This window comes from Protopterus annectens, chromosome 1.part1 (genome assembly GCF_019279795.1).
Source record: "Protopterus annectens isolate FY-2018-M chromosome 1.part1, PAN1.0, whole genome shotgun sequence".
In the NCBI taxonomy this organism is placed as follows: Eukaryota; Metazoa; Chordata; order Ceratodontiformes; family Protopteridae; genus Protopterus; species Protopterus annectens.
This window is the reverse complement of record NC_056726.1, coordinates 1355659938-1355683173: the sequence shown is the minus strand read 5'-3', so window position 1 is coordinate 1355683173 and position 23236 is coordinate 1355659938. Positions and strand designations below refer to the sequence as shown.

At 41.8% G+C, this 23236-nt stretch overlaps 1 protein-coding gene across 8 annotated transcripts in view; it reads right to left on the bottom strand.

Moving 5' to 3' along the window:
• ME2 (malic enzyme 2) overlaps positions 1-23236 on the bottom strand; it is a 1978505-nt gene that overhangs the window by 821407 nt on the left and 1133862 nt on the right. For all 8 annotated transcript variants that reach the window (XM_044082071.1, XM_044082092.1, XM_044082073.1 and 5 more), the window contains one exon: positions 11293-11402. In XM_044082071.1, coding sequence (XP_043938006.1) covers positions 11293-11402 — 110 coding nt within the window. The remainder of the gene's footprint in view (positions 1-11292; positions 11403-23236) is intronic.

Genomic DNA, 23236 nt, shown 5'->3' with positions numbered 1-23236 from the left:
AGACAAAATGAAGGTTTTGGAGTGGCCTAGTCAAAGTCCGGACTTGAATCCAATTGAGATGCTGTGGCGTGACCTTAAAAAAGTGGTTCATGCTCTGAAACCCTCCAATATGGGTGAATTAAATCAATTCTGCAAAGAAGAGTGGGCCAAAATTCATTAACAGTGATGTGAAAGACTCATTGCCAGTTATCGCAAACACCTGATTGTAGTTGTTGCTGCAAACAGTGGCACAACCAGTTATTAGGTTTATATTGCAATTACTTTTTCACACAGGGCCATGTAGGGTTTGGATATTTGTTTTTCCCTTAATAAATAAAATCATCACTTAAAAAAGTACAGTTTTGTACCTACCATAAATGTAGATGTCCGATAGATATGCAACTGCAGTCCTGACATATGGGTTGTCCTGCCTCAGGCAGCCCCTCGGTCGGCCGGATTCCAAAGTCTGGGTCCGGCGTCGGCTGGTGTCGCCTCCTCCTCGACGTCACAGCGGCTGGAGTATAAAGGCATCCGCCGACGCCATCTTCTTCAGTGTTTCTTGCCCCAGATGCCAGGTGCCCTCCAAGGAAGGCTAAATTTGTGAATGTATAAGCAAAAAATTTCAGACATACACAACAGTAATAAACAGATACACCATAATAGATGACCCCAGCTGAAAAGGAGAGGGGGAATGGACCCAAGAGAAAAAAGCAGTGGGGTAGGTGGGAGGGAAAACCTGACTGCAGTTGCATATCTATCGGACATCTACATTTATGGTAGGTACAAAACTGTACTATGTCCTTCAAGAATGCAACTGCAGTCCTGACATATGGGTTGAATACCATAGCCAAGCTGGGGGTGGTAGGATCTATGCTAGGGATGGTGTAGCTAAAAGACCCTGCAGGACTGCAGATGCAAAGCCTGCTCGGGATCTGGAGTATAAAGGCAGGTTGTAGTGTCTGGTAAATGTATGCACGGAGCTCCATGTAGCAGCCTCTAGAATGTCCTTTGTAGCCACTCCTCTTAGAAAAGCTGTGGATGTGGCTATAGCTCTGGTTGAGTGCGGCGTAATATTGGCTGGCACACCCTTTCCATGGAAGGAGTAACAGAATCTGATGCAGTGTCCAATCCATTTTGAAATTGTTTGTTTGGAGACTGACTTGCCTTGCACTCCGGCAGCATAGGCTACAAATAGTTGGTCAGACTTCCTGGTGGTCTTTGTTCTGTCCAAGTAGTAGCGTAGTTGTCTGTGTATGTCCAAAGTATGCAGCAGCCTTTCCCCTTTGTTTTGAGGATTGGGGAAGAAGGTAGGCAGGTGAATTGCTCGATTTAGAGACACCCTGGATATCACTTTTGGCATGAATGAAGGATTGGTCCTTAGTGAAACTCTGTCCTGATGAAAGATGAGAAAGGGAGGTACTGCCATGAGGGCCTGTATCTCCGAGACCCTTCTTGCTGAGGTAACTGCCAACAGGAAGACTGTTTTCCAGGAGAGAAATTGCATTTCTGAAGATGCTGCTGGTTCAAAAGGAGGAAGAGTTAATTTTTCCAAGACGTAGTTGAGGTCCCATGCAGGAACTGGTGGTTTTCTGGGAGGTTTGATATTCTTTATCCCTCTTAGAAACTGTCTTGGCAAGGGATGAGAAAACACAGGTGGGTCACAGTTGTAATTTGCTGAAATTGCTGAAGCATGAATTTTAATGGAAGAATATGAGAGGCCACTATGAAACATTTCTGTCAAGTATTCTAATATCTGAGGTATGCTCATTACTAATGCATCCTGGCCCTTTGTGGTATTCCAGATGATGAATCTCTTCCATTTGGCCGAGTAGGTTTTTCTGGTGGAAGGTCTGCGTGCTTCCAGCAAGATTTCCTGAACCTTTTCAGAGAGAGGTACATGGGGCAAAGTCATGTAACCTTCCAAGCTGTCAGTTGTAATGTTTGCAGGTTTTGATGAACAGTCCTGTAATTGTGTTGAGTTAGGAGCAATAGCCATTGGGGCAAGGGCCATGGTTTGGTTTGAGTTATGCTCAGTAGCAAGGGATACCAATGCTGTCTCGGCCAATCTGGAGCTATCAATATTCCCTTTGGTTGCTCTGCTTTGATCTTCAGTAACACTTTGGTGAGTAGTGGTAGAGGAGGGAATGCATAGATTTTTAGGGCATTCCAGCTGAAGGAGAGAGCATCCGTTCTCCAGGCTAGAGGATGGTGTGTCCTTGAGCAGAACCTGTCCAGGTGGTGATTGTGATGAGAAGCAGAGAGATCTATGTCCGTCCGGTCTTCCCCATGCAGTTATTTGTGAGAAAATGTGTGGATGCAGCATCCATTCGTGTGGATCCACGAAATCTCTGCTCAACCTGTCCGCCAGAACCATTGTCCTTGCCCGGAACAAACTGGGATTGCAAATGAATGTTCAGTTTCAGGGATTTTTCCCAAAGAGCCATTGTTAGTCTGCAGAGGGGGTACGAGTGAGTGCCTCCTTGTTTGTTTATATACCACATGACCGTGGTGTTGTCTGTCCTTATTAGCAGATGGCCCTGTTGAAGAGATTTTCCAAAGGCTTCTATCGCATGTATCACTGCCAACATCTCCTTCTGATTTATGTGCAGCGGCATTTCCGTGGGAGTCCATTGAACTAGAATGCATCTGTCCTCCATGTGTGCCCCCCATCCATGATCTGAGGCATCTGTTGTAATGGTTTGACTTGCTTGAACCTTGTTGAAAGGCATGCCTTGGTTTAAATGGCTTGCTTGAGCCCACCACAAAAATTCCCTTTGCAGGCATGGAATGAATGGTATTACATCTTCTAGGTTGTGGCTGTGTTGAGACCATAAGCTTTTTAGGTACCATTGTAGCTTTCTCATGTGTAGTCTTGCCAGAGGGATCAGAAGAATGCAAGATGCCATGAAACCCAGGGCCTGCAGGATCTTCCTTGCGGTCAGCTGGGTAACTTTTGCTAGGCTTTTGAAGTAATCTGGTAAATGCTGTTGTTTCTCCTCTGTGAGGAAAGCCATTTGTGATTGTGTGTCCAGGTTTGCTCCTAGAAAGGTAATCTTTTGGGATGGCAGTAGTCTTGATTTTTGAATGTTGACTGTGTATCCCAAAGCTTGTAGCAACTGAATGACATAGTCCAAGTTTTTTACCAAGGTTTGTTTGCTGTCTGCTTGTATGAGGCAGTCGTCCAGGTAAGGGTATATTTGAATCCCTTGGAGTCTGCAATGTGCAACTACTGATGCCAGGCATTTCGTGAACACTCTGGGCGCAGTAGATAAGCCAAACGGCAATGCTGAGAATTGATAATGCTCTGTTCCTGCAAGAAATCTGAGGTATCTTCTGCAGCTGTGTCTGATTGGGACATGCAGGTATGCCTCCTTGAGGTCCACAGTAACCAGCCAAGACCCCTTGCCCAGCATGGGAAGGAGTTGCTGTAACGTCAGCATTTTGAATTTTGGCACAATAAGAAAAGTGTTTAGAATGGACAAGTCCAGTATAGGCCTCCATTGCTTTTCTTTTCTTGGAACAAGGAACAGCCTTGAGTAGAATCCCTGGCCTTGTTCCAGTGGAGGAACCTTTTCTATAGCTTTTATTTGTAACAGCTTTGAAACCTGTAAAAGAGCCTCTGCCCTTTGATTTAGTGGCAGATTTGGCATGCCTTGTCTCGTTGGTAAGGTGTGGAAGTGGAACCTGTAACCTCTGTCTATTATGTCCAGAATCCATTTGTCCTTGGTTAAAATGTGCCAGTTCTTTGAGAATAAGGATAATTTTCCGCCTGGAGGAGCTTCTCTTTGAGCCGTGGTAGGCGGAGTGAAAGCCAAGTAATTGTGATTGTCCTTGTGGTGCAGGTGAACTCCCTGCGCCACTTCTCTGATTTGGTGGTTGCCATTGGCGGCCCCTGTAGGAGCCTCGGTATTGCCCTCTACCTCGAGCACGCCTGTTTTTTCCCCTTTGTAACTTGTCTGAGTCCGGAAAGGACCAATTCTTTGAAGGCCAATTCCTGCTGAATCTGGGGGGCTGAACCTGGAGGAAATCCTTGACAGTCTGTACTGATTTAGCCTTTTCCTCAATAGACTTCAACACATCCTGTGCATTAGCACCAAAAAGCTTCTGTTTTTCCAGAGGTGCATCAAGGAGCTTAACTTTAACATGGTCTGGCAGAGGCTATTCTTTCAACCAAGCATGTCTACGAATGACTGCCCCTGTCATGGCTGCCCTACATGAAGCTTCCAATGCATCATAACCACACTGAAGAAAATTATTGCTAACCTGCTGAGTGTTATGAACCAGATCCTGCAATGCCTTTCTATCTATAGGCTCGGGAGAGGCTAACTGTTTCTGCAAATCATCCATTAAGTAATCCTGGTACTGAAACATATGAAAAAGGCAGTTGAGAGACCTCATCATAGCAAGGGTGGAAGAGGTATAAACTTTTTTGCCCCATCTCTCCAGGGACCTAGCTTCCCTGTCAGCGGGCAGAGGTTTTTGGCCGAGGAAGTAGCCACTGCCTTGGGGCCCTGTGAAATAGTTTCTAGATCCACAGAGTGGGCCATAAAGAGATGCTTATGGGTTTCAGGGACCCTGAAATATCTGTCAGGCTTGACAGGAGCAGGAGGGAGAGAATCAGGAGAAGCACTGGAGTCTGAATATACATCATCAAGGACATCCAGCACTGGAGGAATAGCTAAAGGCCTGTGTTGGGGTAGCTTAAGGAAGGTACGCAGCCTTTTCCTGGAGTCAGAAAATTCCTGACCCTGCCACTGAAAATGTTCTCTCATGGAGTGGAGTACTTCACCAAAAGAAATATCCTCTGGAGGAGAGGCCAAGGGAATTGAATCCACAGCATCCGAGTCCTCATAGGCCTGGAAGGATTCTTCCCGAGTATCTGAGTGCTCTGAATCCTCAGAGGCTTCATCTGAAGAGAGGGTGTCTGTCTGCTCAGTTCTAGGCCTTTTATCTGCAGGCGGCTGAGAACCTCTGTCTGGGTGCGGCTGAGACCCCCTGATGAGAGATGAGATCTGCAGCAAGAGTCATGATCTGTCTATCAAAAGAAGGGCCCTGAACAGTAGGTTTACGCTGGGCCTTGGCCTGGCTGGCAGCCTTGGCACGTGCAAAGGCCTTGATGGACATGGATACCGGAGGCCTAGCTGCCCCACGTGCAGGGGTAACCCTGTCCACAGGAATGGTGTTGGGTAAATCTAGAGCTTCGGTTTCTGGTGGAAAATCAACCACCGGCACAGTTGTGGTCTCCGGGACCGAAGAACGCGTTAACGCAGTGTTGTCGGCCTGGGGCGGTGGAATTACCGCTTCTGAAAGGACCGATGCACTCGCGGAGGGCTTAGGCGTGATATCGGTGGAAGACACGGGCCGAGGATGTCGGTCCCGGTCCTTGCGTTTTTTGGTAGTTTGCGTTGTCGGTTGTTCCGACGGCATGATATACGTGAAAGATTTGCCAAAAAAGTCTTCGGTAAATTCTGCCCGGCGCCTGAGTGTGCGCTTATTAAAGCAAGCACAGGCAGCACAGGCCGAGACGTCGTGGTCTGGGCCCAGGCAAGGGAGGCAGTAAGAATGGAAGTCCTTATGAGGTATTTGTTTACCACAAGACAAACAATTATTAACTTTCTCAATTTTTTCTGACATCGGCTGAGGCAAGAAAAAATGTTCCCCAACGGGGTACTTAGCTTTTAGATGACTTCGGTAACTGAAACACAGGAGCTGACCGACCGGCACTCGCGAACTGCTTCTGCTTCGGGCACTGCGCGGCAAGAAAGACTGAAGAAGATGGCGTCGGCGGATGCCTTTATACTCCAGCCGCTGTGACGTCGGGGAGGAGGCGACACCAGCCGACGCCGGACCCAGACTTTGGAATCCGGCCGACCGAGGGGCTGCCTGAGGCAGGACAACCCATATGTCAGGACTGCAGTTGCATTCTTGAAGGACATCTGCATTTTGTGTTTACTTGGGTTATCTTTGTCTAAAATTTATATTTGTTTGATGATCTGAAAGATTTAAGTGCGACAAACATGCAAAAAACTAAGAAATCAGTAAGGGGCAAATACTTTTCCAGTGCACTGTACCTTTCACAATTGTACTTTTCTGCCCTGTGACAAAAGCAATTTGATGACTTCAGAAAGTCATACTTCAAGTCAAATTTGGACTTGCACAGAAAAGGAGACAGCTTGGTTGGTTGATGCCACTTTCTACTCCTTAGGGTGTGCCTAAAAACAAATCCCACTGCAAAACTTTTTTAGAGATGTTTTTGAATTAGAAGCTCTATGTTTCCCCGAGGTCCAGTCTTGATCACAGTCTTGTCAATATACATTGTGTGTGTTTTACAAAAGGGTACAAAAAATAAAGAGCAATGTGATGGAGGCTTCTAATTTCTCTATAGTTTCCAAATGGTTTTAAGGGGCTACCTTTCTCTTCTGTCAAGAAAGTGACACTAAACTAACTACAAGCATAATACAAGACCAGCTGATCCCGGAAGAAAAAGACAGATGACAATGCTGTCTTCAAGGACAATGATGAAATAGCATTAATAGAAATTATAAAAAATAAACAATTAAAAAAAAATTGGTCTAGTAAAGACCAAGTGAAAATGACTATCCTTCCTTTTACACACTTACCAGTATTATCTCCAGTGTACCTCCATCCTGCAGAAATAGGCAGTTTCCACTTTGAAAACTTACTGCTGTATCAACTGATGGCAGGATGCTCCATCAGAGTTATCCAATGAATGAGAGCACCCTGAAAACACCAATCTCTTGTTTTAATGAAAAACATTTTCAAGGCCCCCTTCTCTGCTGTTGACTCAAAATGTCTTCCCCTAGCAGACTCTCAGAAGTGGGAAGTGAAACACAAAAATGCAGCAGGATAGAGAATTTTTCTTCTTCTTTGCTAGGAGAAATAAGCATGGAAGGTGGTGAACAGCTGTATAATAGGAACCAAAGTGGGCAAAGTTCTTCACATGCATCATACTTTAAACTACCCGATCCGCTAACACTAAAAATTGTATTACTTGCATTATATTTGGAACCACTGACAAAGAAATTAAAGGACTCAGAAATTCAAGGATATAATTGGTCAAGAAAAAATAGCTTTATTTGCAGATATTATTTTATACCTGACAAAACCAGAAAAAGACATTACAGTGTTGTGAAACACAGACGGTTTTAGATCTTTTTAGGATGCAAAATTAACAAAGTTAAACAAAGGCAATAGCATTAAAATATGTACCTACACATGAACTTGTTCAGGAATACCCATATTTATGGGACATGATAAAAAGAAATATTTTGAGTATGGATTAAAAATGATTCTAGTGTGGCAGCTAAGGATATGTGGGAATAGACTAAACAAAATATACTACAAAAAGTGAAAAAATGGAAGCTTTTTTATATTGTTAAGAATAGTAAGATATAAGCAGTTAAAATGTTTTTAGTCTCTTTAGTGATATACACAGGTCAGGCATATTTTCTATCAACCAGAGAAGCTGTGGGTAGCAGTTAATAAAGAGCTGAAGGACTTTATCTGGGAGGGGAAGATGGCAAGAGTCAAGTGGGATAAACTGATTCTTCCATTAGAACAGTGTGGACTGGGATTACCTAATTTGAACAGGTATTTCAGAGCTACACAGTTAAGACTCATACACAGTACAAGCAGAAAACTACAATTCAAAGTGGAATGGGATGATGTTGAAACAGGGGGGAAGCTCAAGAAACAAGGAGAGACTGAGATTTTGGATGGAAGCCCTTAAGGTGAATAACAATCATACAGAATGTTACATCCATAAAGTAGCAGAAAGTATTCTAACTAAACCAACAGAGGAATGGAGAAAGGAGATTCTGCCGATAGGGATGACAGCAATTAGGGATACAGACAATAGGCAAGAGGGGGCTGGATTTTACTGGAGAAAACTGGAAAAGGAACCAAGGTAATGGGAGCAAATAACTAGAGAGAGAGAGAGATGATAGAATGGAAATATGACAAGAATTTATTTGGACCGCAGGTTAGAGATTGCCTTCCCTGTCAGGGATTGATATCAGAGTATAGGCAAAGAGAGAGAAATGGGGGAGAGATAAATGAAAGACCAGCACTGGTAGAGTTAATAGTGCTTAGAACAAAAGCTGCCATTAAAAAAGGAATAACTAGTAGAGCTTATAAAATATTGCATAACTATAAGAATCAATCAAAACTGGTTAGAAAGGATTGGGAAGAGAGATTGGATAAGCAATTCACAAAAAAACAATGAGGGGATATATGTGCGTCTCCCAAATATGCAACAAAACATTTGCATAGATATTTTTATACCCTAAGTAGATGCCAGAGAATTTTTCCTCAGGCAGACAGCAAATGTTGGAGGTGTGAAGGGGAAGAAAGAGGTAATTGGGAACATATTTTTGGGAAGTACAGTGAGTTGGCGGACTTTAAGGATTCCCTGCTGGGTGGGCAAGATTGGTTTGACAAGGGAGATGATTTTTCTGAGCTATGATACAGAATGGGAATTGCCTACACATGGTAAGGCCTTGCTGTGTCTAATAATGGTGGCTGCCAAAAAAGCAATTACTAGAAAATGTAAATTAAAATCTAAAACTATACTGGAAGTAGTGAATATAGTAAGTGATAAAACAGCTGGAAGTGAGATCTTTAGAAAGGGGAAGGAGCAAATTACATAGGAAAAAATGGGAAATGAGGGAACAATACATATAAGGAAGGGATGAGGTTTAAAAGGTGGCAGGACTTAAATGAGCTCGGGTAGATTATAAGTGATGAAAGCTATTACATGATAGAACAAAATCCATAAAAGGGAAGTCACCCCTGATCATTATTAGTAAAAAAAAAAAATACGAGCACTCATAAAATCAACTAAGGCCAATTTTGAGAGAAAAATTGCCATGGATTCAAAGGACAATCATAAGGCCTTTTTCAGCTATGTTAGGAACCTGGGTGGAAACTCCCAGATATGCTCAGAATTAGTCCAAAATGATACAAAAATCACTGAACCCGCAGACATTGCCAACATACTGGCAGACAGGTTCAGTGCAAACTTCACCCCCCCCCCCTAAAGGAGAGATAACTATCCCAGCGGAGTGTAGCCTCCCAGACATCTCAAATGCGCAGGTGAAAGCTGCTCTCTCTAAAGCTAAAAACACAGCATCAATGGGACCGGATGGTGTCCCCGGCTGTGTGCTACACGAGCTAAATGAGGAATTAAACCCGCACATAAGGCAGCTGTTTAATCTCAGCCTTACCACAGGATACATGCCCAAGGAGTGGCGTCGGCAACTGTGGTCCCACTCCACAAAGGCGGTGCCTCTACGGACCCTGGTAATTACCGCCCCATAAGCTTAACAAGTCTAGTCTGCAAAGCTATGGAGAGGATCACAATGGAGCTCATAAACAAAGATATAGGGGACTTGCAGACATTGGACCCGACCCAGTTTGGCTTCGTCAAGGGCAGATCATGCCTTTTGAACTTGGTCGACTTCTTCGAAACAGTCACCAAGGCCATTGATGAGGGAAAGGCAGTCCATACAGTCTACCTTGACCTTGCAAAGGCTTTCGACACAATTCCCCACTCGGGTATTGTAGAAAAACTTACCAGCTTAAATGTAAACCCATATGTCACAAGATGGGTTGCAAACTGGCTTAAGGACAGAACCCACAGGGTTAGAGTTGCTGGCGCTACGTCAGACTCCAAGCCGGTCACAAGTGGTGTCCCACAGGGCTCGGTCCTTGGCCCCCTATTGTTCGGCATCTACTTCTCAGAAGTACAGGCCAACATGGGAGGACTTTGGCTGACAAAGTTTGCAGACGACTGCAAACTGGGCGCCATTGTGTAAAGTGCATCGGACACGGATATCCTTCAGAAGGGACTCACGGAAACAGATAGCTGGTGCCAGAGCCATGGCCTGAAGTTAAACGCCAAAAAATGTATAGTCATACCCTTCGGGAAAAACAAGGTAACCCCAAGCTACCATATAGGCGGCAACCCACTAAGCACAGAAGAGGTTATCAGGGACCTGGGGACCCAGGTTGACAGTGGCCTTTCTTTTGACACTCACATTGCTAAAGTGGTTAGAAAGACCTTCTACATTACCCACCTGATCATGAAGGGATTCACATCCAGATCTAGTGAGGTCATTGTTCCCCTGTACTCTTCACTTATCAGACCAATGATCGAGTACAATGCCCCATTCGGGATGTATCTCACCCGACATCTGCAGCAATTAGAGAGACCCCAAAAGTTCCTCACCAAAAGGATAAAGGGACTCCAAAATATGTCATATGCTGCCAGATTGAAGAAACTCCAGCTCTATTCAGTTGCATACCGTCTGCTCAGAGGTGACATGTGCCTGACATACAAGGCCATGTCCAACCCCGAATTAATGGACATGCTCCACCTCAAAAAATCCAAATCCACCAAAACCACTAGAGCAAGCGACTTAAACCTTAGCACGGATATAAATAGGACGTGCTGGAGGGATAGATTTATCACTCAGAGACTCCCTATGCTGTGGAATAAAATCCCGGTCCATGTGAGGCAGAGCACCTCGCTGGCACTGTTCAAGAGAAATCTTGACCTGTGGATGGAAGATCGTAGGTTTACCCCGGGAATCATCTCTGTGTCACTGCTGGACGGAGGCACAACAAACTAATGGGCACAGTATTTTTTCATATAAGGGGTGGCGTAAGCCACAAAACTTTGGGCTAGGCTTATAAATGCCTTAGGGCAGATAGCCTAGTATAAACCTATGAACCTTTGTATAATGTTTGCAACTGGGAGTGTGTCAGTATGGTTTGTGATGTAAAATGCTTGCAAAAAGGATTGTGTCAGTGTGGCTTGTTTTAATTTATATAAATGTATGTATGACTGGTTGTGTAGTAAGTGATGGTTTAATAAAGATGTTTCTTGTTTAAAAAAAACTAGGAACGGAATAATTTATGTAATATTGCTTAGTTTATACGATATATAACAATATATGTGAAGTACGTTTGTTGTTAATACAGTTTGATTATTTTTACATGAATGTAAATGTGCCTCTGTCACAAGTGATAATACAGTAAAGTGGTTTGAAAATATAAAACACTAAAAATCGTGTATAAATTTGCTGAAATGCCCTCCATTCTCCACTAGAGAAGCAATATTGCTATGTTAAAAATTGTTTTCTGTAATTTTAAATGAGAAACTGTACTTTAAAATCATCAGTAATTTGCAGAAAAACTACAGCAGCTATAATGTCATAGAAAGTTTCTTTACAATCACATTCAGCAACACTGTGATGAGATTTAGACTACAGAAAAAGAAGCAAAGACTACCTTGAATGTCATCATTGAATGTACAATACTTTTCTCTGTATTTCCTTAGAAATCTGAAAGCATTATGATTGCCAAAATCTTCAAACTGTATAAGCGTGTTCTGCCCATATCTGAAAAAGAGAGAGAAAAGCTATCAGCTATGGCACAGACTAAGGAATTTATTTTCTTCACCACTTACTAGTAAACCAAATTGGCAAATAGCATCTACATCTTTGGGATTTGTTACAGTATTGACAAGCTTCTATGAATTGCTTTGCCAGGATGCAACTTCACACAGTATGGTTCTATGGAGCAGAAAAAATACTTAACTCAGTCAAAAAAACAAAACAAAAAAAAAAAATGAAACCTTTTACTTACCAGCTGAAAATACTGCCACAGCAAACTCAATCTCTCTAAAAGCAGGCACTCTAAGTGACCTCATTACTTTTTAGAGGCGTTCATGAGATGGCATCTTTGAAACCTGACTGTCAACCTTTTTCACACAAAAATCTAGAAAGATTCTGCAAGATTCCTGTAAATATTTGTATAACCACCCTCTCAATTACCTAACTGTGGTCTTCATGAATGCTGAGCATACCTCGCAACTGTACAGATTTTCACAGAATGTCCAGATAATCGCCCCATATTGTTGGTCTGTTTTTCATAAAATTGTGGTTTTCTGGTAAATTAGTGGCAAATCATTAAAAATTGAAGTTAGAAAACAATGACAGACATTTGAGTTTCAAACTTCATACCCTTCAGAAAACCCATGTTAATGCAAAACCTGTTATTCCATCAACTTTCTAAGTTTGTAAGAGCAATATTTAAAAATTGTCACTAGTTTTGGGCCTTTGTCCCACTTTTATGACTTTATCCAGATTTCTTGCTCTAAGAGGTTGAGCGGTATTGATGCTGAGAGTGGAGCCAACCTGATTCCATGACTCAGTATAAGCAGTAATAAGGACAGCAGAATACTAGAAAGATTTCGCGCAAAGGTATATACTTTTTCAACCTAGGCCTTTAAAGTTATTAAGTGTCAAATGGGTAACTCAAGCAGAAAAAAATATGGCAACCAAGATCCCCACTGAGGCTGTGAAAAATAAAACTGTTAAATTTTAAACTGAACTTAAGGCGGGAAAATGCACCATAAAATGTGTGCATGATACAACAAACAACTTCATGAGAGTGCAGCAACAGCCACAGTAAAAAGAGCGATTCTTAACTGAACTTATCACCAATGGTATTTCCTTGTCTGACTCCAAAGATATTGCTAAACTTCCATGGACAAGTTCTCTTCACATTTCACCTCATCCACTCTCTCCTGTCTCTCTTCCTTCCTGCTCACTCCTGCCCTCCTGAAGTCACTTCTGATCAAGTCCTTTCAACATTTTCCAAAATTAAAAATACTAGTTCCACTGGTCCTGACAAAATACCTGAATGTCTGCTGTGAAGCACCAAATCCCAACTAAGAAAATCTTACCAACTCTTCATCTTAAGTTTCTCCACTGGTTATATCCCTCAGCTATGAGCAATAGGTGTTGTGGTGCCCTTGCACAAAAGTAGTCCTTCTACTGACCCAGGAAATTACAAGCTTCTTTATCTATAATTAGTATTATTTACAAGCGTATAGAATGTATTACAGCTGAACTAATTAACAATAATATAGTTGACCTTATATCCCTGGATATGAACCAGCCTGCTTTTGGAAACCAAAGCTCATATCAGCTCAACTTGGTTGAATTTGCTGGAAAGGGTTATATAGACAGTGGATAAAGAGTAGAGCGTCCAAGCTGCCTGCCAGGATTTTGTCAATGCTTAATTTATTTTAGTTTCTTTCTTATCTTGAAAATGTTTAAGTCCATATTCAGGTCAAATAGGCATGAACTTGTCTTAAGACTGAACAATAAGCAATATATATTTTTTGTCACCATTTTCCAAAGACGTCAGTTCCTGACAGGCTCCTCATTTCCCCCTTTCCTGAAGCTACTGCAGTGAAGGCTGTCCCTTGTTCCTTTGCTGGGTGGTTAAGATCAGTCTTAATGGCCAGATTTACCTGATTAAACCCTTTACTGGGAAATGTAAATGGACTATCACAATGAATTCAAGCTGTGATCTTTCCATGCTATAACCTCCCAAAGCATGTTGACATTGTTAGATGGCTTTGCAGACAATGAGGTCTGTCATTTAGGATGCATCTCACCCAAGGGCCCCAGGGCAACCACATTTCTTGCCCCCCCAGTCCAAGTCTCCACCAGGGCTGACAAGAGATCTGCATGCCACCCGCCCACACACACATTCATCAAACAAGCCTATCCTCTCTGCTTGTACCATCAAACACCTGAGCTACTAATCATACTCAAGTCTACAGGGCCACAGTTGAGGCTTCATCCTTCCATACCATTAGCACTGGCTAATAAGCAATAGTTTCAATAGAAACCTTGAGAATATATAGAGCAATAACACAGTCTAGTATGGCCTTCCAAAATGGCTTCACACTGATCAACAGCTTAAATCTGTTCCCACAGTGTGAAAACAGAAACTGAGGGACAACAGCCAGTGATATTGCAAGCTTGGGTAAAATTTAGTTACCGGCTAGTAAGCACACTGCTTGGATGCTTGCAAAGAAGCAGCTAACAGCCTGAAAGAAAATCAACTAGAAAAAGTGAAGAGAGAGGCTGTGAAGAGTCCTGCAGCTCTTCAGCAAAAAAAAAAAAAAAAAAAAAAAAAAAAAAAAAAAAAAAAAGTTCAAGCTCCAGCTTTGGTGAGAGACGTGGCTTCCAGTAATATTGAGAATAAAAGTCAAATGTGTTCATAGCACATTAAAATAAACAAGACACTGAAGGAGTGTATCAACTCAATAAAAAAACGGAAAAAACGGAAGAAGCTTTAAACAGATATTCAGATGAACTGATAAAAACAAATTGTAAAAATCAGAGTTTGCAATAAAGAAAAAACATCTGACTGCTCAAGAACAGCTGCTTCAAAAATGATAGAATTAGAGGACAGAGTACAGTGGGAAATGTTAAATGTTCTGCTGTACCAGAGAAACAAGGAGGAAGAGACCGTATTAATTTTATAAAAAAACAAATAGGCAACTCGACTGGTATTCCACCGCAGGAACTGCTAACTAAAAGGGCACACTGTGTGTATGCTCCAAATCTGGCCATGAGAAAGCAGCCAAGACTTTTATTAGTAAATATGGAAACCTACTAGCAGAAAGAGTTGCTCCTGACAAAACTGTGGTAAAAGGGCAAAGTATTAAAAGGTGGAGAGAGTAATGTATTTGCGGAAAATGTCCTAATTTCCACTTCAAGCATAAGAGAAACAGATTTCCTTCAGTAACCAAGGAATGTTGTAAGGGATATGAGAGATTCAAGGCAGAAAATATCAGAAATCCCTGATGTGCTGTCCTTTAATTCTACCATTTTTTGAAAATCTCTTCTTGAGCAGTCTCATACTCTGCCAGCCTTTGCTTCATTTCAACCTCTGATTTTTGCAGTTTTATCAACTCATCTGAATGCCACCGCAGGGCTAGTCAATCAGTGTTGTGAACTTTGGCTCTAGATGACTGTCACTGTTGAAGTGACACCATGACCCCACATATGTAAAAATGTGAAAAGGGGTTGTGGATGAATGGATGGATCAGCTCATCTTAATATTTGCTTAAAGCATTACTTCCAGCCTTTTGTTAGCTCATATACTCCTTCAGTGTTTTGTTTATTTTATTCACCTCTGAGCACATTTGACTTATTTTTTCCTCCAGATTACAAGCCATGCCTTGCACCAAAGCTGAAGCTTGAAATGTTTTTTTTTGCTTAACAGTGCACAATTCTTCCCAGTTAATGTTTGCTCTTCACTTTTTCTAGTTTATTTTCTCAGGCTAAGTAGGAAATGCAGAAGTTAGTCCAACAAAACATTAACCATCAAGCACAAGGGGACTCTGCTTCTCTCTCTAATAATAAAGTATACAGACTTCTGCCAGTGAAACATTTTCCACTGTTCCAAAGGAAAATGCTTGAGTGAGAGAGAGAAGTGCAGGAGTAGACCAGAAGAATCAAAGTAATGCTGACTTGAACCGGAATCTGTAATTGAGAGATGGATATGGAGAGACTACCCCATCTCTGGAACAGGCTCCCCATCCATGTGAAGCAGAGCTCAACCTTAACCCAATTCAAGTGCAACTTGGTCAACTAACTGGATGGAGAAGAGGAAATTCATCCCTTGTTTGGCACCTATGTCTCTAGTGGACACAGGCAACCTGTAAATGGTTCATCTCCCAGGCCCCTTCTTGTAAATGTTTCATCTCCCAAGCCCATGCTTAGACATATCAAGGGTACAAGAACTTGTCAGAGATTTGTGATACATGGCTAAGCTTAAAATGGCCCTAGTAGTCATTAGCCTAGTAAATACTTATGAACCCATGAAGAGGAAGATGACCAGCAACATGGAAATTTGTGAATAAATGTGATAATGCAAGCAGTGACAGCATTTGTGAAATACAACTCTTAGTAGAAAGAGTGGAATTTTGTTCCACAATATAAAAATATATAATTTACAATAAAGTAATTTACTTTTTCTTGTATGTTCATAGGTCTATACTAGGCTATTGGCCCAGAGGCCCTTATAAGCCTAGCTGAGAATTTCACCCATGTTCCCACAAAGTCACACCTGTTTGCCCTGTAATTTTCCGTTTCCTATCCAGTCATCCAGGTTCCTCTTAAAGAGGGCTAGTGAGGAGTGAGTTCGTCTGCTTGACATGGAGAGGGAATCTATTCCACAGATGGGGGAGTCTTTGAGACAACTCTATCCTGCCAACAAGTTCTATTAATGTCACAGACCAGGTTGAGGCCTTGCATGCAGGTTGCACAAGTGGAGTTTGACTTATGGATATGCAGCAACTCCATCAAGGCTGGATCTGAGATGGCCTTGTATGCAAGACACAGATCACCTCTGAGTAGTCTGTACAAGACGGAGTAGAGTGACAGGGCTTTCAGTCTATCTGTATACGATAGGTGTTTCGAGACCCTGAATTTTCCTTGCCAGGAACTTCTGTTGTCTCTCCAGCTGCTGCATGTGCTTGGCAAAGTACATGCTGAAGGGGGCACTACACTAAATAATGAGTTTCCTTGTTCCTGGATGAAATACCCTTACTTATAAGTTGGGCCACGTAGAAATCCCTCTGTACAACTGAGGCAATGTGGTGGTCCAAAAGTCATGTTTTTATCAACCTGGGCGCACAAGTCCCTCATGACTGACTGTGTGCTTAGTACGTTGTTACTAATGTAATAATTAGTGGGGATGCCACTTTCCCCAAAGGGGATAATGATGCATTTCTTGGCATTCAGTTTGAGGCCATGACTCTGGCACCGGTCCTTAGTTTGGGTAAGGCCTTCTTGGAGGATGTTCACTTCCCTAGGGGAATTTAAGACAGCACCCAGCTTGCAGTCATCTGCAAACTTGGTCAGCTACAGAGCACTGGTTTTGGCTTGCACCTCAGAAACGTACATCCCAAACAGTAGAGTCCCCAAGACCGATCCTTGGAGTACGCTGCTCGTTACAGGTCTACTACTAGAGGTGGCTTCCCCTATTTTAACTGAGTGCGTTCTATCAGTGAGCCAGTTAGTTACCCATCTGATAACATACGGGTTGATGCCTAGCTGGGAGATTTTATCTATTATGCCCGAGTGGGGAATAGTGTTGAAACCTTTGGTTAGGTCAAAGTAGGCGTTGTGCACAGTCTTCCCCTCGTCCATGGCTTTGGTGCCTGCTTTAAAGAAGTCGACCAAGTTTAACAGGCATGATCTCCCTCTGACAAAACCAAACTGTGGGAGATCAAGCATTTGGAGGTTGCCAATGTCCTTGATTATATGGTCCACGATAATGCATTCCACAGACTTGCAGATCAGGCTAGTTAGACTGATGAGCCTATAATTGTCTGGGTCAGTGGACCCACCTTTGTGTACAGGGATGACATTGATTGTCCTCCATTCAGCTGGGATGAAGCCGGTGCTCAGGCTTTGGTTGAATAGAATGCCTAATGGTGGTGAGAGCTGTTATCCGCATTCATGTAGGATGCTGCCAGGGATGTTGTTGGGTCCCATGGAAGCTGCATTTTTTTCTTTGAGAGGGCATTAAAGACCTGCTCCCTGGTGATGAGGGGAGGGGGGGCAGGTGCTGGGGATGTCCTGTTTTACTGATGGGGAGGGGAGAAGAGAGGGTGGTGAAGTTTTCACTGAATCTATCTACCAGCAGGTTGGCTATATCTATGGTGGTTGTGTTTGTGGTGTTCTTGATCACCAGTTCAGAGCAGATTTGGGTGTTACCTTTGAGATCATGGATACAAGTGAAGAAGGCCTTGTGATCGTCCTTAGCGGATGCAGCCAATTTGGATTCGAAGTTAGCCTTAGAGGATTTCACCAGTGACCTTATTTGCTTGTTCAGACAAAGGAGAGATTGCTTCCAACTTTGCACCTGCTCCTTCGTGGTCCTGGACAGCAATTTTTTTCCCTTTTATTATAGGGTTTGTTTATTGCTGCTGTCCACTGGACAGGCTTACTCTTCCTTGAGGAAGATGATTTGGTTCTGTCAGGTACTGCTGAGTCCATGCAGATATGTAGGTGCTCATATACTTTTTTGATGTAGGCTTGGACATTAGTGCTATCTCCAACTGAAGGGATGGTGGCCATGAAGCTGCTTATACCTGCTCTCTGGAGGTTGTAGTCAGTTTAGGAAAAGTTTTTTTGTTTGACCCTGGCAAGGAGGTGGGGGTCAGGGAATATGGTGACTTTGAATGTGATCATTTTATGGTTGGATCTTACCAAGGAGGATGATATTGTAGGAGTCCTACAGTGGCTACTCATGTTGATTAGAACCAGGTCCAGGATATTTTCACCTCTCATGGGGATGCTTCCCAGCTGATCCAATGCATTGGCTTTGACGAAGTCGGGAAATCTCTGGGTGTTTGTGTTTGGGCTAGCATAGGTCTTCCACTCTATGGTTGGATAGTTGAAGTCGCCCAGCATCAGGTAGATGGTTGAATCTTGATGGATTCAAGTAAGTTCAGATAAGTGGAGCTGGCGTCCTGAGTCATGGTTGTGGGTTTGTAGCTAGCTATGATTTGAATAGGTACTTTGTCAAATGTTAATTGCGCCTGTAGTGTCTCCTGCATATCATACTGTTTGACCAGTCTGGAGGTGTGTACATATTTCACAAATATTGAAACTCCATCTCTTTTGGCTTTGTAGTCCTCCGTTTGGGATCTGAAAGCTTGGTAAGACAAGTAACCTTGTAAGGCTGGTGTGCTCTCCGCAGCTTTGAACCAGGTTTCAGTGACTGCACAAATGTCAGCATCTTCCAGGGCAAGGAATGCTTGCAATGAGTGTAGTTTCATGTTAAGACTCCTAGTGTTTTAGCAGCCTGACCTTTAAATTTCGTTTAGAAGAATTTTTTGCATCAGTAATTTTGTCTTCATGACTTTGCTTAAAAAAAGGCACTATGGGGAGGCAAGAGCCTTTGCTAGAAGCCTGAACCCCAGGGGAGACAGATAAAGGCCATCTCTGGCAAAGCATAGTGGTCTGTCAATCATGTCCTCCAAGGCTGTTAGGTACTGGATCTCCTTGGAATGACCCCAGAAACTAAGCCAATTGTTAAAGTCAATCATTTTCTGTTTGCACTAAGGCATCATTCTGGGTGATGGTAGGATGCTGCTTAAGGCTAGGGACATGCATGCCTGGGACTCGTATAATGAGCTCAATCATGTCTCTCTCTTCATACAGTCCAGAGAGGTATACCTCAAGTCATTCACACCAACATGGACTATGACAGAGTCATAACAGTACCTGCTGTTGAGAGACTTTAGTGTGTGTGTGATATGGTGGATTCTAGCACCTGACAAGCAACTTACCGTGACTTTCTCCTGATCTAGCCTGGTGAGGGGCACATTTGTGTCTCACGAGAGTCTCCTATGGCTAGTATGCTGGGTCTTACAGGCTCTGAGACACAGACGTATGTACCTGTGTGTGGTGTTTGGTGCCATGGGTTGTGATGTCTGTGTGTCTTTTTGCCTCAGAGGTCTCTTTTGTTTAGGTATGTTTTTGTTGAAAACCTCTGCATATGTGGAAGTGTGTTGTACAGGTGTGGGTGGTGTTATTGATGTGGTGTTTGAGCAGACAACGTTCTCAGTCCCAGATGCACTGGCTTGTGATTGAGAAAGCAAAGATTCTACATTCTTAAAGTAACTGCACCTCTCACATATTGTGTTCCTAGGTGGTAGTAGTAGAGGGTTGTCCATGTGCATGAAGCAGTTGCTACACTGCTAAAGGGTGCTCATATCAACCAGACTAGCAAGAGAAACCATAGGAAAATGTTCATCCATAATTAACAGAATTTGTGGAACAGAGGTCAGGGAAAGTAGAGTGGGTACTATCTGAGAAAGTACCTATGGGTGTGAGTAGGGCTGGATAAAATAAATACAGTAGTTGCAAGGGAGGGCCTCACTTACACAGGAGCGCTGGTAACGGAAAAAAAGCAGCTGAGATTCCTCGCAAAGGGTTAAACAGCACAGCAGTGGTGTGTGACGCTCAAACAAGCGCAAACCCATGCAACTCTGGGTTTAAGTACCATAAAAATGAAAGTAAAATATAAACACTGGAATTGACCAATCAACCCTTGTCTCTGAGCTCTTAGCTAAACACCCTATGCCAGAACAGTTCCAACCTGTTCACTTATTCCCACTAAGTGCAGGTAGGCCCTAGCCAACACAAGATGGCATAGCAGGAAATACGGGAATCACACAGCCAGATCTGGATACAGCAAAACCTGCAACCAGACTATGCTAAAGATATTTAAACTCTGTTTAGGTCAATTTAACACAGGAAAACAGATGCACATTTAAATATAATAGCAGAACAGTTCACACTCAGTTAATTAAATGGCATAACAGTAAAACAGTGAAAAAATACAGTGCAGATGTAATGCAAGTTAATAAAACAGAACAGTTAATCAAAAACAAATGCAGTTATAAGTCAGAATACATTGAAAAATGGCACTTATTTTTGTAGATTCTCTCCACAGCTTTGAAATTAGCACAGGGTAGATGCAAAATGCTCACCACCTTGTAGCTCGACTAAAACAAGTTATAGTAAACAAATGCCTTTCTTCCTTCTTTTTTTGGTATTAAGAAATACAGGCACTTCAGTGAAGAGAGAGAGAACAGAAGAAAAAAAATTGGTCAGTGCAAAAGAGAAGGGAAGCAAATTAGGTAAAAAGAAACACTTGGGTCTTTTAACCTAATTCCCAGCTTCTATTTAATATCTTAGCCCCATTCAATGTGTTTTGTGTGTGCAACTTGTATTAATAAACATTGTTTTTATTACAACAGACGTTCCTGAGTGGTTCCTGGATTCCTCTGCAGTGCCTTACTGTTTTTTTTTTTTTTTTTTTTTTTTAAAGTTACTACAGGCTTTGCGTTGTAGTTGGGTTGGTGCTGTCTTCTCCTCTTTTGCTTTGGTGTTTGATGGTTTTTGTGGAGGATTCAGAGGTCTAGGTTAGCTTCCCAATCAGGGAAGCTTCTCTAGTGTTGCAAAGTTTTGCAAAATACTTGGCAAGCTTACCCAGTTAGTTAATTTACTGCCTCAGTTCATGAATACGTCCGTGACGAGGGTTTCCATGGGTACAATCCCTGGAAACCAGAAGTGATGGCATGAAAGACCCTTGCTAGATAAAGTTGTGAACCAGACGTTGTCTTGCAGAGGAATGGTGGCATTACGGACGGATGTTGAACCTCTATATTCTTGTTGCAGTGGTTACCCTAACATTTTTTCCACACAATACTAGGGTCAGAATAGTTCTAATGATAGAAGAACATTGGTGGAAAGCTTGGCTCCTAAAGAACAGCAACTACAAAGGAAAGGTGACTTTTTCCCCACTCTAAACACTGTCAGTGTGATTGCCAGAGTGGTAATTCTATGAACACTGATTCTTTTCATTGCTTGGATGACTGGCTTACAGACAAATTTTCTTTTTCAAAGACAGAACATATTCATGCCAATGATGTTCATGTCGATTGCTATGACACCAGTCTTAATACAGTGTATGATTACATGCTCAGACATAAAACTATGCATAAATAATAGTTATTTAAATGAATGAATTAACAGAGGTTTGGTTCTAAAAAGACTTAAAGAGTAATTAAGTACCATAATAATGAAGTGGAATGCTCCAAATTTCATAAGGAACTCATTCAAATTTTGGATTTATGTGGCTTTGAAATTATGAAACAAACAGAAATGGAAATACTATTTAAGCACACTGAGGTGATGGTAAGTTGAATATTAATTATATACTATTTACAGTGGACAATGAAAAGGTCTAATATCAGAATATTAAGGGGAACATTGATGAGAAATGTGTATTTATAGTTAAAAGGAAATATAAAAACTTGAAAGGGATACAACTGAATATCAAGAAAATCACAGTTACTCCAGACCAAGATTTTTGTAAGGAGAATAGAAATTCATATAGTTCTATGAACTATGAGATTATTGAAAACCCTATTGGGGAAGGCCAGACACTACAGAGAGGTCAAGCAGAGACATATGGTAATTTTAATAACTTCAACATTAACGACCCTTTGGAATTCTCTCCCCTACAGACTACAGAGAAGTTAGAGAGCAAAACAAGGCAACCTACTACAATTACAAATGGGGGGGGGGGGGTTGGAGAGATACTAAATACAAGGTTGAATTTGAAGGATGAAAATAGAGTGAGAGGTTCAAATGATTGGGAAATGGAGGATTAACAGATTACACAAGAAGGATTACGTTTACCTGCAGGAATTTTAATATCTTTAATTACAGTGTCATTGAATTAAAGTGTTTTTAACCTGTTTATGAAAGGTCTTAAGTTTATTCAGAGTAGAAAAAGTGATGTGAGTAACGTACTAGTCGACCTTAAATTCTTCAACAGGAAAAAGGATTTAGAATTAATATTTCCTGATAATTCTTTTGATAGAAAACAGCAAAACTTTCTGAAAGAGAAAAGCACTTAAAATCCCCCCGGTGCACCCACAACTTTGGAATTTTGAAATGGTGGTTGAAAATGAACTTAGGGAAGTTTTACACAACAGTCAAGATATATCCTACTCTCCTTTTAGAAGAAAGACTATTAGTGGATGAACTCTGGAAGAATAAATATTTAAGGGTTATGAAAACTGATATAGGGGGAGGGATATCCATTATGGACTCTATGCTTTACACATGAAAAACGATAGACATATTGGGTGACAAGAATAAACATTCCAGAGTTTCTATTACTGAAATAAACATTGCCTATCATAAAACAAATTTTATACTGAAGGACTTACTTATGAAAGGAATGATAGATCTGGATACTTGTAATTTTCTCTGGATGGAAAAACCTATCAATCCATCAATTTTCAGAATCCCTAAAACTCACAAAAATGTCTCGGATCCTCCTCTTTGGCCAAATGTAGCTGCTAATGGCTCCAAGACCTACCCATTAGTGAAATACTTAGACCACAAGTTTAAGAGCATATGGACAGACCAGACAGGTATTTTAAAAGACTTATGGGATTTCCTGAAGAGTATAAAGTGCGAGTTATAAAGAGTTGAAGTTTGTCACTACCACACATTATTGGACTGCATACGTTTAAAGAGGCTTTAGTAGAGAAATGTGGGTTTAATGGTGATGAATTCAGAATTTGTTTGGAATTCGTGGAGTTGGTGTAGAGAAATTTTTTTTTTCATTTTGAGGGAGAGTTCTTTAAGCAGAAAAGTAGGGTAGCGATGGGAGCATGTTGTGCCCCCACCTATGCAAATATAGTGCTTTATATGTGGGAAGAGAAGTTTATTGGAAGTATTATAAACAGTACTTTGATGACATTTGCATGTTTTGGATTGGTATAGAAGAAAAACGAATGGATCCGCGGTGGTACAGCGGTAGCATT